Source organism: Sorex araneus, chromosome X (genome assembly GCF_027595985.1).
Source record: "Sorex araneus isolate mSorAra2 chromosome X, mSorAra2.pri, whole genome shotgun sequence".
NCBI classification, from domain to species: Eukaryota; Metazoa; Chordata; class Mammalia; order Eulipotyphla; family Soricidae; genus Sorex; species Sorex araneus.
The window spans coordinates 146,310,572-146,322,958 of NC_073313.1; the positions used below are offsets into that span (position 1 = coordinate 146,310,572).

The 12,387-nt window shown below is 37.1% G+C and overlaps 1 protein-coding gene across 1 annotated transcript in view; it reads right to left on the reverse strand.

Annotated features, from left to right (window-relative positions):
• Positions 1–12,387, reverse strand: part of AR (androgen receptor) — a 209,103-nt gene that overhangs the window by 39,788 nt on the left and 156,928 nt on the right. Inside the window, exon 3 of the mRNA XM_055120752.1 lies at positions 5,164–5,280. Coding sequence (XP_054976727.1) covers positions 5,164–5,280 — 117 coding nt within the window. The remainder of the gene's footprint in view (positions 1–5,163; positions 5,281–12,387) is intronic.

Below are 12,387 nucleotides of genomic sequence, written 5' to 3' on the forward strand. Positions count from 1 at the left end.
AATGAAAATCAAACAAGAAATCTTCCAATGGCCATTATTTTAAAGACATTTAAGACGTCAAATTTTCACTTAGCTCATCATAGCAATTTACTTGCCAACAGGTTATTTCTAAAAATCATCATTGAAACACACAAAATTTTCATTATTCAAAGAGTATACAGTGAGAGTAGAAAAGAGATTCAAGTGATAAAAGGTTATCTCATAGAATGACTCCCTGAAATAGTTAATATATCTAAATATTAAACATTTTTATCTTTCAATATCACCAGGCACTACTGCTAAAGAACCCTCAGCCCTTTTTTGCACTATACAACCTGCTCAGTGCCTGCAGTCCACTGGCAAGGGCCAGACAATTGTTCAGGGCCACAGATTGCTTTGCTATGGAGAGGTCCTGCCATAAATTTAAACCCACTATTATCTCCAATTTTCTCAACCACCCCTCAAATCTGCTCCTTTAGCAAGGCACACTATTTTAGTTTATATTGCTTGTTACCAAAAGTTGCTAATGGAATGATAAAAAAATTTCTTTAGAAGAAAATTAGTAAAAAGTATCTCCATAGTCTCTCACCATGGAGACATTGAGCCGTTGTCTGAGAGATTACTAAGATGTTGTTACAAAGTTAAGCCTTCTGTGTTAATGTTTTTGTTAGTGGAGATTGGTTGGCTTCTAAATTACATCCCATTTAATCTTGTGTGCTCCTACTGGATTGTCAGTGTTGTGGAGTTTAGAGATATCTGTTGTGTACTCCAGAAAATCCAGAAGTTTTAAATGGGCAGCACAACTGGAGTTAAACTTTTAACTGGGTGGCAGATAAAGTTAAAAATAGGGCTAAATATATTAGCACAGGATTTTTAAAAAGTTTTATTAATGATAGGCAAGAAATGATTATTACCATAATGATATCCAAGTACAAAATAAAACAGTGCACTAAATTTCAGAGTTGAAAAGTTACTTATGTAAATGAGAATTGACATTTTATTATGTTGCATAAAATGCTTTATTTTCCTTATTTGCATAGGTAAAAATAATATAGCCATCACAAATTGGCTTTTATTGATTTATTTTTCTGATCATTTTATTTCCCATTTATTTAAGTTTTTTGGAGCAAGTTATATGAAGTAAATTTGTTATGTGCCTAAGGGCATACTGGGGTTGGGAGGTAAACTGAGGACATTGGTAACACTGGTGGTTTGGAACACTGAATGTCTGAAACAAATGTATTATTAAAAACTTTGTATATTGGGGTGTTTTAACAAAAATAAGTTTTAAAACATAAAATAATTTTCAAATCTAAAAAATCTGTGGTATAATCTATATAATGGCATACTACACAGCCATAAGAAAAAAATAATTCATGTGCTTTCACAGCAGTTTGGATGGAACTGGAGAATATCATGTTGAGCAAAACAAATCAGACGGATAAGGACAAGTACAAGATGATTTTACTCTTCTATGGTACATACAGAAACAAAATTTCAAGCATATATATTACATCAAACGATAAAAAACCCTGGGCATTGGATTAAAAAATTAGAATACCAGGTTTGGGGAGAGAAAAGCATGGGGGAGAGAAATACAGAAAAATCACTAGGCACTGGTGGAGGAATTTGGATATTTTGGTGGTGGTAAGATGAGATAACAAATACTATAATTGTCAAAACTAGTATAAACATAGAGCATAAACTATAATATTCAAATTTCAAAAAATTTCAGTGACAGAGGGGCTTGGAAACTTACTTTGGAATACTGCAACATCAGAACTAGAATAGTTGATGCTATTGTCAATAAGTTACTAAATGAAAGAAAGAAGGAGCAAGGTAGAATGGAAGGTAGGAGTGAGAAACAGGTAGATAAACCTAGAAGCAGGAAGGAGAAGTTTGTGTTTTAACTTTCCCTATCATCAAATAATAGATAAAACACTGCAGAAAAATTCAGTTTAGTCAGATCATGCAGCCTAAAACCCAAACTCTGTGAGAGGCAAATCTCAGTTCTGAAAATACACCTATACTGATGCTTTTTTATATTTATCCATTGTTGATTTAAACTTGTAAAATCACTGAATTGTCAAGTTAAAAACTTACACCAAGGAAGACTTACAGAAATGAAGCAGAAAATAGATGAGTTTAGAATAACGAAGATTCTATTTTTCTTTTTCTTGCGGTTCAATTACAACATGCTTATTTTAATAACTGTGATTTACAAAGTTGTTAATAGTTGAGTTTTAGGCATATAATATTTTACTACTACCAGAGTCCAATACTCTCCACCAATGTTTCCATATTTCTTCCTCACCCTGAATCCTTGCCCTATCCCTGCCTGTCAAGTTGACAGGCATATTACACGGTTGCAGCTTAAATCTCATGTTTTCAGTTTTGTTGAATGTGTTTTGTGTATATGTCTATACCACTCGCTCATATCACCAGTATAACTGAAGCACTAGTGCCTGTTCACCCATTAATTCCCATTCTGGAATATTTTACTTTTTAATTTTGTGTAAAGGATAACTACAACCATTTTTTCTGAGATGGTAGCTGAATATAATATTTGACTCACTAGAATATGATTCCAGAAATGATCTGGTGGTACTTTCATTGTGAGGTGATTACTAGTGATTTTTGTAGATGCTCTGATTGTTGGAGCTTTTTCTTCAGTTTTTGGGTCACACACGGATTTCTAAGGACGTACTCCTGGCCTTTCACTCAGGCATTACCAGCAGACCATACTAGGTGCTTGGGAGTGAGCAAGAGTCAGTCTATTATATATAGACTGCTATTTATAAGTTTACTGTAGTTAAATCACAAACTGCAATATAACCAAGGGTGTTAGCTGTGACATGAATTTTAAATTTTGGACTTAAAAGGTTATGAGTACTTTCATTATTATTAAAATTTGCATGCATCAAAAAAGACTTGCTTAAAATTCTTATCAATGGATGGAAAATGAGATTCTCTATATGGGAGACCCCTATCTGTATACATAATTTATACAATTGTGGATAAACAATTGAGGTTCAAGTATAATAGAACTCTCACCATTAGGTCATAGCGTTTAAAAGGAGAAAAAGAGTTTCCTTATCAATACCTTTGTCAAATTTTCTCAATATTAAGTTGCACCACTTCTGATTCTATCCGTTTCACCAGATTTGTAGTATTTTCCTCGAGTACGCCAAGAAATAAGAATGAGACTGCATTTTTTCCTGATATTTGAGTCTCAATTGATGTAACTGGAAAAGCACTTACACAATACATTCTTCTGATGTCTGAGAGTACTAGACACTACTTGAGATGCTTCTGTTAAAATTGTCTGAAATTGAACATCAATAAATTCGTTTGTAGAACTATGATTTTCTTTAAAGATTGCTGATTTTTGAGAATGAGGATAGCCCTTTGCAGATGAAACGTTAGCAGATTATATTTTATTGCTGTAGATATGCACATAGGCAGACACAGGAGTGGATATATTGAACACCGCAGAATCAAAAATAGACAGGTGCTCTAAATCTTACATTTTAAAACTGTTTAATCACATATGAGGTTGTTTAACTGAATGTGGGAGTTGAAAATTTTGGCAATGTTAAAATGTCTCTGAATATGAAATGACTGATATTAATTTAAAATTCAAATGCATAATGAAATCAAGGTGCTTCTGGAAGAGCTTTCCCGGTCCTCTATTCTCACTGCAAAAGAGTTGTCAGTGGAAGAGGTTTAAGAAATGCTGCTCTAAATTAGCGTGTGGGAGGATGTCAGGGTGGGAGGGGCTGAATTTTAGGCACTTGATTTTCCAGGATGTTAAGTAATCAGATATTGTGGCTAAAGTTTCAGGCATTTAGTTTGTGTATCTTCAGATTTCATTTGCAAATCAAAATTGACTAATAAGCTTTTTTTTTAATGAAATTTGCTTAATTTTGGAAGCAGCAAGGAACAAGAACAACTTTGTCCTGGAGCATATATGAATATAAATAAATAAATAACTTGGAGGGTCATTACATATCATCTAGGTTTTTTCTGAAGTTGTGACAACACTCAGGATAGAGTGGGGAATAGATACCCGTACAATTGGGGATTGCTCTTGAAAGAGAAGCATTTTACATCTGTTAAGTCACTATGCTAAGGAAAAAATGGTTTCTTAAATTATCATTAGATCTCCAAATAAAAGGAACTCACTAAAAGGGCTGCTCATTCCTGGGAGAACGTGAGACAGGAAATTAGCACTGCTTGACTGTCTAGTCACAGAATCCAAAGACAATCAGCATTTCATTCCAGGTGACTAGCCCTACAACCTAGGTACCATCTAACTAATGGAGATACTCCTGTGTTTTCAGGGCCAACATATGCCTGGGTCATTCTGAACCTGTGATTATTCTGTATTCCAAAGTTCTCTCATTTTTTGCCACAATTAAACATCATAAAGTCAGAGTAGTTATTTCTCTGACAACTCTTCATGGTCAAATCCACTCTTATTTATCCAATTATGGACCCTGAAACCACTTTAGTCCTTTTGCTTATATACTGAGCCCCAAAGGAGGAAGTAGCATGGTTGTTTATTTCAAAAAGCACCAACAAATGACCACTTTATTTATGAAGGGGTCAGAGCATAGCTAGCATCCTTGAGAACATTAAAGGGAGAAATGTGGCATCTATTATCCAAATACAACAACATTATTTGAAAGGGCATATTGTGCTTATTGTAGCACTTAGTACAATAGTCAGAATATGCAAACAATCCAAATGTCCAACTATGGAGCATAGTTGTGGCAAATATACACAATAGAATGCTATGTATGCAATAAAAGATTATATAATGTAATTTTCTACTATGTGAATGTAATTTAAGGATATATTCCAGTGAAGTCAATCCAAATGGAAGGAACATATACAGGATAATCTTTCTTATATGTGATACATAAAGGTACAGTCAGGAGGCAACAGACAACCAAAGGAAACAACTGGAAATTGGTGATTGGGAGGTGCCCATGGGATATCTGTGTAGGAATGTGAACAATCAAGTTAAGTGTGGCGTTAGAAAGATGGATGCATGAGACTATCATTAACAGTATTTTACATAGTGACATTAATAAAAATGGTGGAAAAAAGGAGATAAATTTTGTTTCATGAGACAATAAGAGGATTAGATGAGGACAAAAAAGAAGACATTCTTCATACCTCCCAGAGTCATCCCTGCTTCATAGCATTTCCGAAGACGACAAGATGGACAATTTTTTCTTCGGAATTTATCAATGGTGCAATCATTTCTGCTGGCACAAAGATACTTCTGTTTCCCTAGAAGAAATACAATAAATGTGTTTTAAGAGTTAGTCTTCTCGAGTAGTTCTAAGCAGAAAATGCATGAATATATACCCTTATATATCAGAGATGTGGATAAAAACACAGAATCTATTAAACCTAGTTTATTAAGTCTATTAAACGGCATGAAACCCAATAGTATATTTGTTTATTTTCCACAGCTGTACTTTCATCAGCAATACTGGTAAAACTTTACTAGATTTACTCGCTTATTTTTTTCTGGGGAAAAAGATAGAAAGAGTGAAAAAAAGAAAATGAAGGATGCTTTGGCCAGGGAATGTTGAAGACTTACAGTCCGAAGGAGTTTGCAGAGTTGAACTCTGGCAATGTTTCCTTTCTCGACTCCAGTAACTATGCAATCATTTATACTTCAGCAAGTATGGTAAATATATGTCATGACAACAGCACAGGCAAAAAATGGTAAAAAGATAACTTATAGATTTTATAATTGCTAGTGATTAAGCCACAAACCTTCATGTTATAAAAATCAAAGAGGAAGTCTATGTTTCATGAACATAGTCACATCAAAAGAAAGTGAGTCATTGGAATAAAAAAATTGCTGCCATGCACATGTGAATTTATCAAAGATGCATAGAAATATAAAATACATATAATTCTTAGATACAGAGATATCTGGATAACCACTGTTCAAAAACAACAATGTTACTGAAAAACATATTTTACAAAGGCTTTGCTCTCATGCTATTAACAGAGTCTTGTCATATGTACTTTGTATGAATAAATTCAATAAAGTGTGAATGAATGTATAAGTGGAACAGTGATAAACAAATGCACATATCTTCACAAGATTAAAAGGAAAAAAACATATTCTTCTAATTTAAAACAAGAATTTCTCTTGCTTAAAGTTTGCCTTCGCCTGAATGTGCACATCCCTTTATCCCACTCCTTAATCCCAGTATCTGATCTTTATTTTTTTGTCAAATTTACTGTTGTATGTTTTCTAATTTGCTTACTGAATAGGTCAGAAATTAAAAGAGTCCTTTTTTGTCACTCAATGAATGTATGCGGTATTAAATAGGAGAAATAAATAACTGAAGACCAATTGTTAATTAATAACAGGAAAACTACTGCATAAATTTAACTACAGCTTAGCTTCCCTCTCACTTTGTTCAGTCTGTACTATACAGATTAGACAAAAAACACACATATTTTAGTAAATTATTTTATGTAAAATACAAAGTAATAATCATATCATAAAGCTTTTATCCTCTCTTTTTCCTTTATTTAACTTTGACAAAGAAGTAAAAAAAATATGTGCTTGAAGGAGATTTTAAAAAATCATGCCTGACGGAAAGAGAGAGACAGACATAGAAAGACTGCACTCATCTATGGTATATAGAATATCAGAGTGGGAGACTAATACCCAAGAACTGTAGAAATAAGTACCAGGAGGTTGACCCCATGGCTTCGCGGCTGGCCTCACGTTCCTGGGAAAGGGCAACTCAGAGAAGCGATCACCAACTACGTTGTAGTTGAAGGCCATGTGGGGGAAGGGAGTTGCGGGCTGAATGAGGGCCAGAGACTGAGCACAGCGGCCACTCAACACCTTTATTGCAAACCACAACAGCTAATTCGAGAGAGAGAACAGAAGGGAATGCCCTGCCACAGTGGCAGGGTGGGGTGGGGGGGAGATGGGATTGGGGAGGGTGGGAGGGACGCCGGGTTTACTTACGGGTGGTGGAGAATGGGCACTGGTGAAGGGATGGGTTCCCGAACTTTGTATGAGGGAAGTATAAGCACAAAAGTGTATAAATCTGTAACTGTACCCTCACGGTGATTCTCTAATTAAAAATAAATAAATTATAAAAAAAAAAATCATGCCTGACGCCATCTTGCCGCAGCAGCCAGCAGTGAAGAATCTGGGCCAGCGGGCACTGCAAGCCAGAGAATGCTCCGGACCCCAGACGAGGCCAACAACACCAGGCTGCCAGATGGAGAAGGTGCAGCATTCCCGCCTTCTCCATATGGAGTCCCGGCAACACTGAGCTTCTACTAATATGGCTCCGGTGTGTGGGACTCGGACCATTTCTCCAAACTGTGTGGCAGCACTGCAACTGGGAGGCACATCCCAGCTTCCAGCCCGCCCCTGCCCCCGGAAGTCATGCCCTCAACCCGCCCCCAGCGCCATCTTGCCGCAGCAGCCAGCAGTGAAGAATCCAGGCTGGCAGGCACCACAAGCCGGAGAATGCTCCGGACCCCAGACCAGGCCAACAACACCGGAGTGCCAGATGGAGAAGGTGCAGCCACTCCAGATGGAGTCCCAGCGACACTGAGCTTCTACTAATATGGCTCCGGTATGTGGGACTGGGACTATTTCTCCAAATCTTTCCTGATATACAAAAAGCTCCTCAGGAATGGCTCCACCACCCCTGAGTGGCCATTATCCCAGAGGCACAGAAACCAATTTCGGAATGCAGCGGCTGCTGGCAGATATACTCATGGACTGTAAACTAAGCTATGGCCCCGTGCAGCCCCGGGATGGGGAAGAGTTTTTGTCCCATGGCCTTTTCTCCTTTGAGGCAGCATGGCGACTGAGCCAATTTCAGAGCCAATTGGACAGAGAGGTAGGAGATTGTAGTGATGGGACGCATGGGGAATCTCTCGATGGGGGGGGGGGGCAGAACCGGCCTGCTTCCCGCCCAAATGAGATCCCGAGCAGCTGCCAACGAACAGCTCCACCGCTCCTGAACAACCATGATCCCAGAGGCACACAAACCAATCTCAGAATGCAGTGGCTGCTGGCAGAAATACCTCTGGGCTTAATTACTAAAATACCAGAATCCCAAAACTGGGTGGCCGCTTTTGCGACCATGCAACATCATATGCTCTTTGTTATCAACAATAGAAAACGTATGATCTAATGATGCCATTTTGACAGGTCTGATTGTTGGGGGAGAAACTCCAAATAATAACAGTGGGTTTCTGTCAAAAATTGAATATAATCAAAGTAAAGAGAGACTAAAGTGAAAATCATCTGCCACACAGACAAGGAGGGAGTGGGAACGGGGTTATGGCTGGGGTTCTTGGTGGTGGAACATGTTCACTGGTGAAGGGATGGGTGTTTGATCATTGTATGACTGAGACTTGATCCTGAAAGCCCTGTAATTGTTCTCACGGTGATTCAATAAAAAACAAAAGAGGAAAAAATACTCGGAAAAAAAATTATGCCTGGAAAGATGGCTTAGTATATAGAATGCCTGCCTTGTATGAAGCTGCAAGTTGAATCCTGAGAACATCCCACATCACCAAATGAACTTTCCAGCAATGTTGTGATAATCCCTCGTGCCACAAGTGCAACCACAACCAATTATGCAATACCTGTACAGTAAAAAAAAATAACAAATGGGTAAAAGGAGTGAAATAAGTAAAAATTTTAAAAGAATCTTTTGGGGGTCACAACCTGCTGTGCTTAGGGTTGCTCCCAGTATTGGAAACTGAATCAGTGCTTCCTGGATACAAAGCATGTGCTCCAACCTATTGAACTATTTATCTCTCAGGCCCCCACATTTAAACAGTTTTTTTTAAAATCCCAGCATTCATTCCAAAGGTAGTTTTTTTGAAAGATAATTACCAGAAAAACATGTAATTGGAGGCCCCTGAGGGACAAAATCTACTCTTTAACATATATACTATAAATCTGTTCATACTATCAATTGTCCATATAATATTTAAATTAATCATCTCAGCAATGTTTTAAGTAGGTATTATAATCTTCATTTAACATATGGAAAATAAAACCACTAATATATACATGCCACTACACCTTTTACTATATCAAAGGGCATTACTTGAACAAAAAAAGCATAATTTGCTAAAAGCTTTTCTCTTCTGCAATTGAAGACTGAAATGCATAGAAAAGATGGTGTTATGAGTGCTACTGAGCTTTTGGCATCTGTTCCTATAAGGCATACTGTTTCCAACTCTAATGAGTCTACTTCCACCACCACAGTTGTTGTTGAAGTGGGACACCCAACAATAATGACACTGCTGAAATTCTTTCTTTTTTTTTTTTGCTTTTAGGGTCAGACCTGGCAACGCACAGGGGTTACTCCTGATCATGCACTCAGGAATTACTCCTGGTGGCACTCGGGGGACTAGATGGGATGCTAAATTTAAACCTGGGTCGGCTGCGTGCAAGGCAAACGCCCTACCCGCTGCGCTATTGCTCCAGCCCCACTACTACAATTCTTAAGTCTAATTTATCTTAACTAGTGAGGTAAGGTCACAGTAGGAGTAGTCTACTTTTCTAAGGCATATATTATTCTTCTACCAGAACAAGCAAGTATAGAATACTATATTACACTCGTTTTCCAAGGAAGATTTTCATGGTAAATGGGATAAGGTTCCCAGAGGAATTTTAGATTCTGCAGGAGGGATATTATAAAAGAAAAATGTATGAAAATGTTTCTGGATTTGCAATTCAGACAATTGGACTTACTACTGACATGCCTTGTCCCAAACATTAAAAGAAGCTATTAAAAGAAGCTGTCCCAAAGCACACATATTCTTTACATGTATTTATGAATAACCGCAAAGTCCAGTAAAACCAATGTCAGTGCTTTGTCGTGTAGTATCTACTGTGTATCTATTAATGCATCATTCACTCTGTTGGTTGTTGGAGATTTATAGTTAATCTATTCTCAGCAAAAATGTTTGTATCGCAGAAAATGGAGAGAGCATTGAGTGGAAGTCACAAGACTTGAGTTTTGTTCAGGTATATCACTAATTCATTATATAATCTTAGAGAGGTAATTTTAATTTTGGACTTGAATGATAACAGGACAGTTAAATTGAAAATTTTTTTTAAGCTTGAGGATACTTGAAAACTCCATAAATTACATCCATAATGTTTACATATATTCTTATATAAAGAGGATAAATATGTTCATATGTTCATAATAAAAAACACAAAGAAAATAATGTTCTCTTAATGCTCTAAGCTTTTATTATAGTAATTGACTATTATATTGTCTCTTATATTTGGAGTTATTTGGTCTCTATTTTCTAAAGCCACTCAGAAACTCTGGTGCTATAGAGAACTTATAAGAAATACTCAGTATATGCACAAAAAACCTGCTTATACACATATGTGCATTCATGTATTTGTGCTGGCAAAGGCATGCAAATAAAAGCACATGATGGGTTTATGAACTTTTTTCTATATGTGAATGTGTGATAGCATAAAGCATACATAATAATGAAGATGCAGATATATATTACACATTTCTTTTAATTTTTTATTTTTTTAATTTTTTCATTGAGTCACCATGTGGAAAGTTACAAAGTTTTCAGGTTTAAGTCTCAGTTATACAATGTTCGAACACCCATCCCTTCACCAGTGCACATATTCCACCACCAAGAATCACAGTATAGCTCCAACCTGCCCAGCCACATCCCTAGCCCCCCCCCGCCTGTGTAACTGATAAATTTCACTTTACTTTCACTTTAATTTGATTGTATTCAATATTTCAACAACACTCACAATTATTGTTTGGAGTTTCTCCCCCCTAAAGTCGGACCTGCTGAAAAGGAAGCATTTGATAATTTGTTTTCCATTGCTGAGAATGAAGAAATACGAGGTCGAGTGACCGCACTAGCAGCATCACTGTTTTGGGTTTCTGTATTTTACTATTTTAGTAACTAAGTTCAGAGAAATATCTGCCAGAAATTGCATCACTGCAACCTTGTACTTCTCAGTTATATTATATTCCGCATATGAGTGCAATCTTTCTATGTCTGTCTCTTTCTTTCTGACTCATTTCACTCAACATGATACTTTCCATGTTGATCCATTTATATGCAAATTTCATGACTTCATGTTTTCTGACAGCTACATAGTATTCCATTATGAATATGTATCAGAGTTTCTTTAACCAGTCATCTGTTTTGGGGCACTCTGGTTTTTTCCAGATTGTGGCTATTGTAAACAGTGCTGCAATGAACATAGAAATGCAGATGTCATCTATACTATACCTTTTTGCCTCTCTGGGATATATTCCCAGGAGTGGTATTGCTGGATCAAATGGAAGCTCAATTTCTAAGTTTTTGAGAATCGTCCATATTGTTTTCCAAAAGGGCTGAACCAGTCGGCATTTCGCACCAGCAGTGAAGAAGAGTCCCTTTCTCCCCACATCCATGCCAACACCGGTTGCTTTTGTGTTTTTTTGGAATGTGGGCCAGTCTCTGTGGTGTGAGATGATATCTCATTGTTGTTCTGATCTGCATCTCCCTGATGATTAGTGATGTTGAACATTTTCTCATGTGCCTGTCGGCCTTTCGGATTTCTTTGGGAAAGTTTCTATTCATTTCATCACCCCATTTTTTGATCGGGTTGGCAGTTTTCTTCTTGTGAAGTTCAACCAGTGCATTGTATATCCTTGTTATCAACCCTTTATTGGATGGGTACTGCGTAAATATCTTTTCCCATTATGTAGATTGTCTTTTTACTTTGGTCACTGTTTCTCTTGAACATGCAGAAGCTTCTTAGTTTGAGATAGTCCCATTTATTTATCTCTGTTTTCACTTGCTTGGCCAGTGGCATGTCAGCTTTGAAGATACCTTTGGCTTCAATGTCGTGGAGGGTTTTGCCGACCTTGTCTTCCTTCAGTGTACCTTAGGGATTCTGGTCTGATGTTGAGGTCTTTAATCCATTTTGATCTGACTTTTATACATGGTGATAGGTGGAGGTCTAAGCCCATTTTTTTTGCATGTAGCTGTCCAGTTTTGCCAGCACAATTTGTTAAACATGCTTTCCTTGCTCCACTTCACATTTTTTGCTCCGTTATCAAAGATTAGATGATCATATATTTGGGGGTGTATGTCAGAGTATTCAACCCTGTTCCATTGGTCTGCTGCTCTGCCTTTGTTCCAGTACCAAGCTGTTTTAATGGCTACCGCTTTGTAGTAGAGTTGGAAATTGGGGAGATTGATTCCTCCCATTTTCTTTTTCCCAAGAATTGCTTTAGCTATTCGTGGGGGCTTATTGTTCCATATGAATTTCAGGAATGCTTGCTCCATTTCTTTGAAGAATGATAAGGGTATCCCTATAGGGATCACATTGAA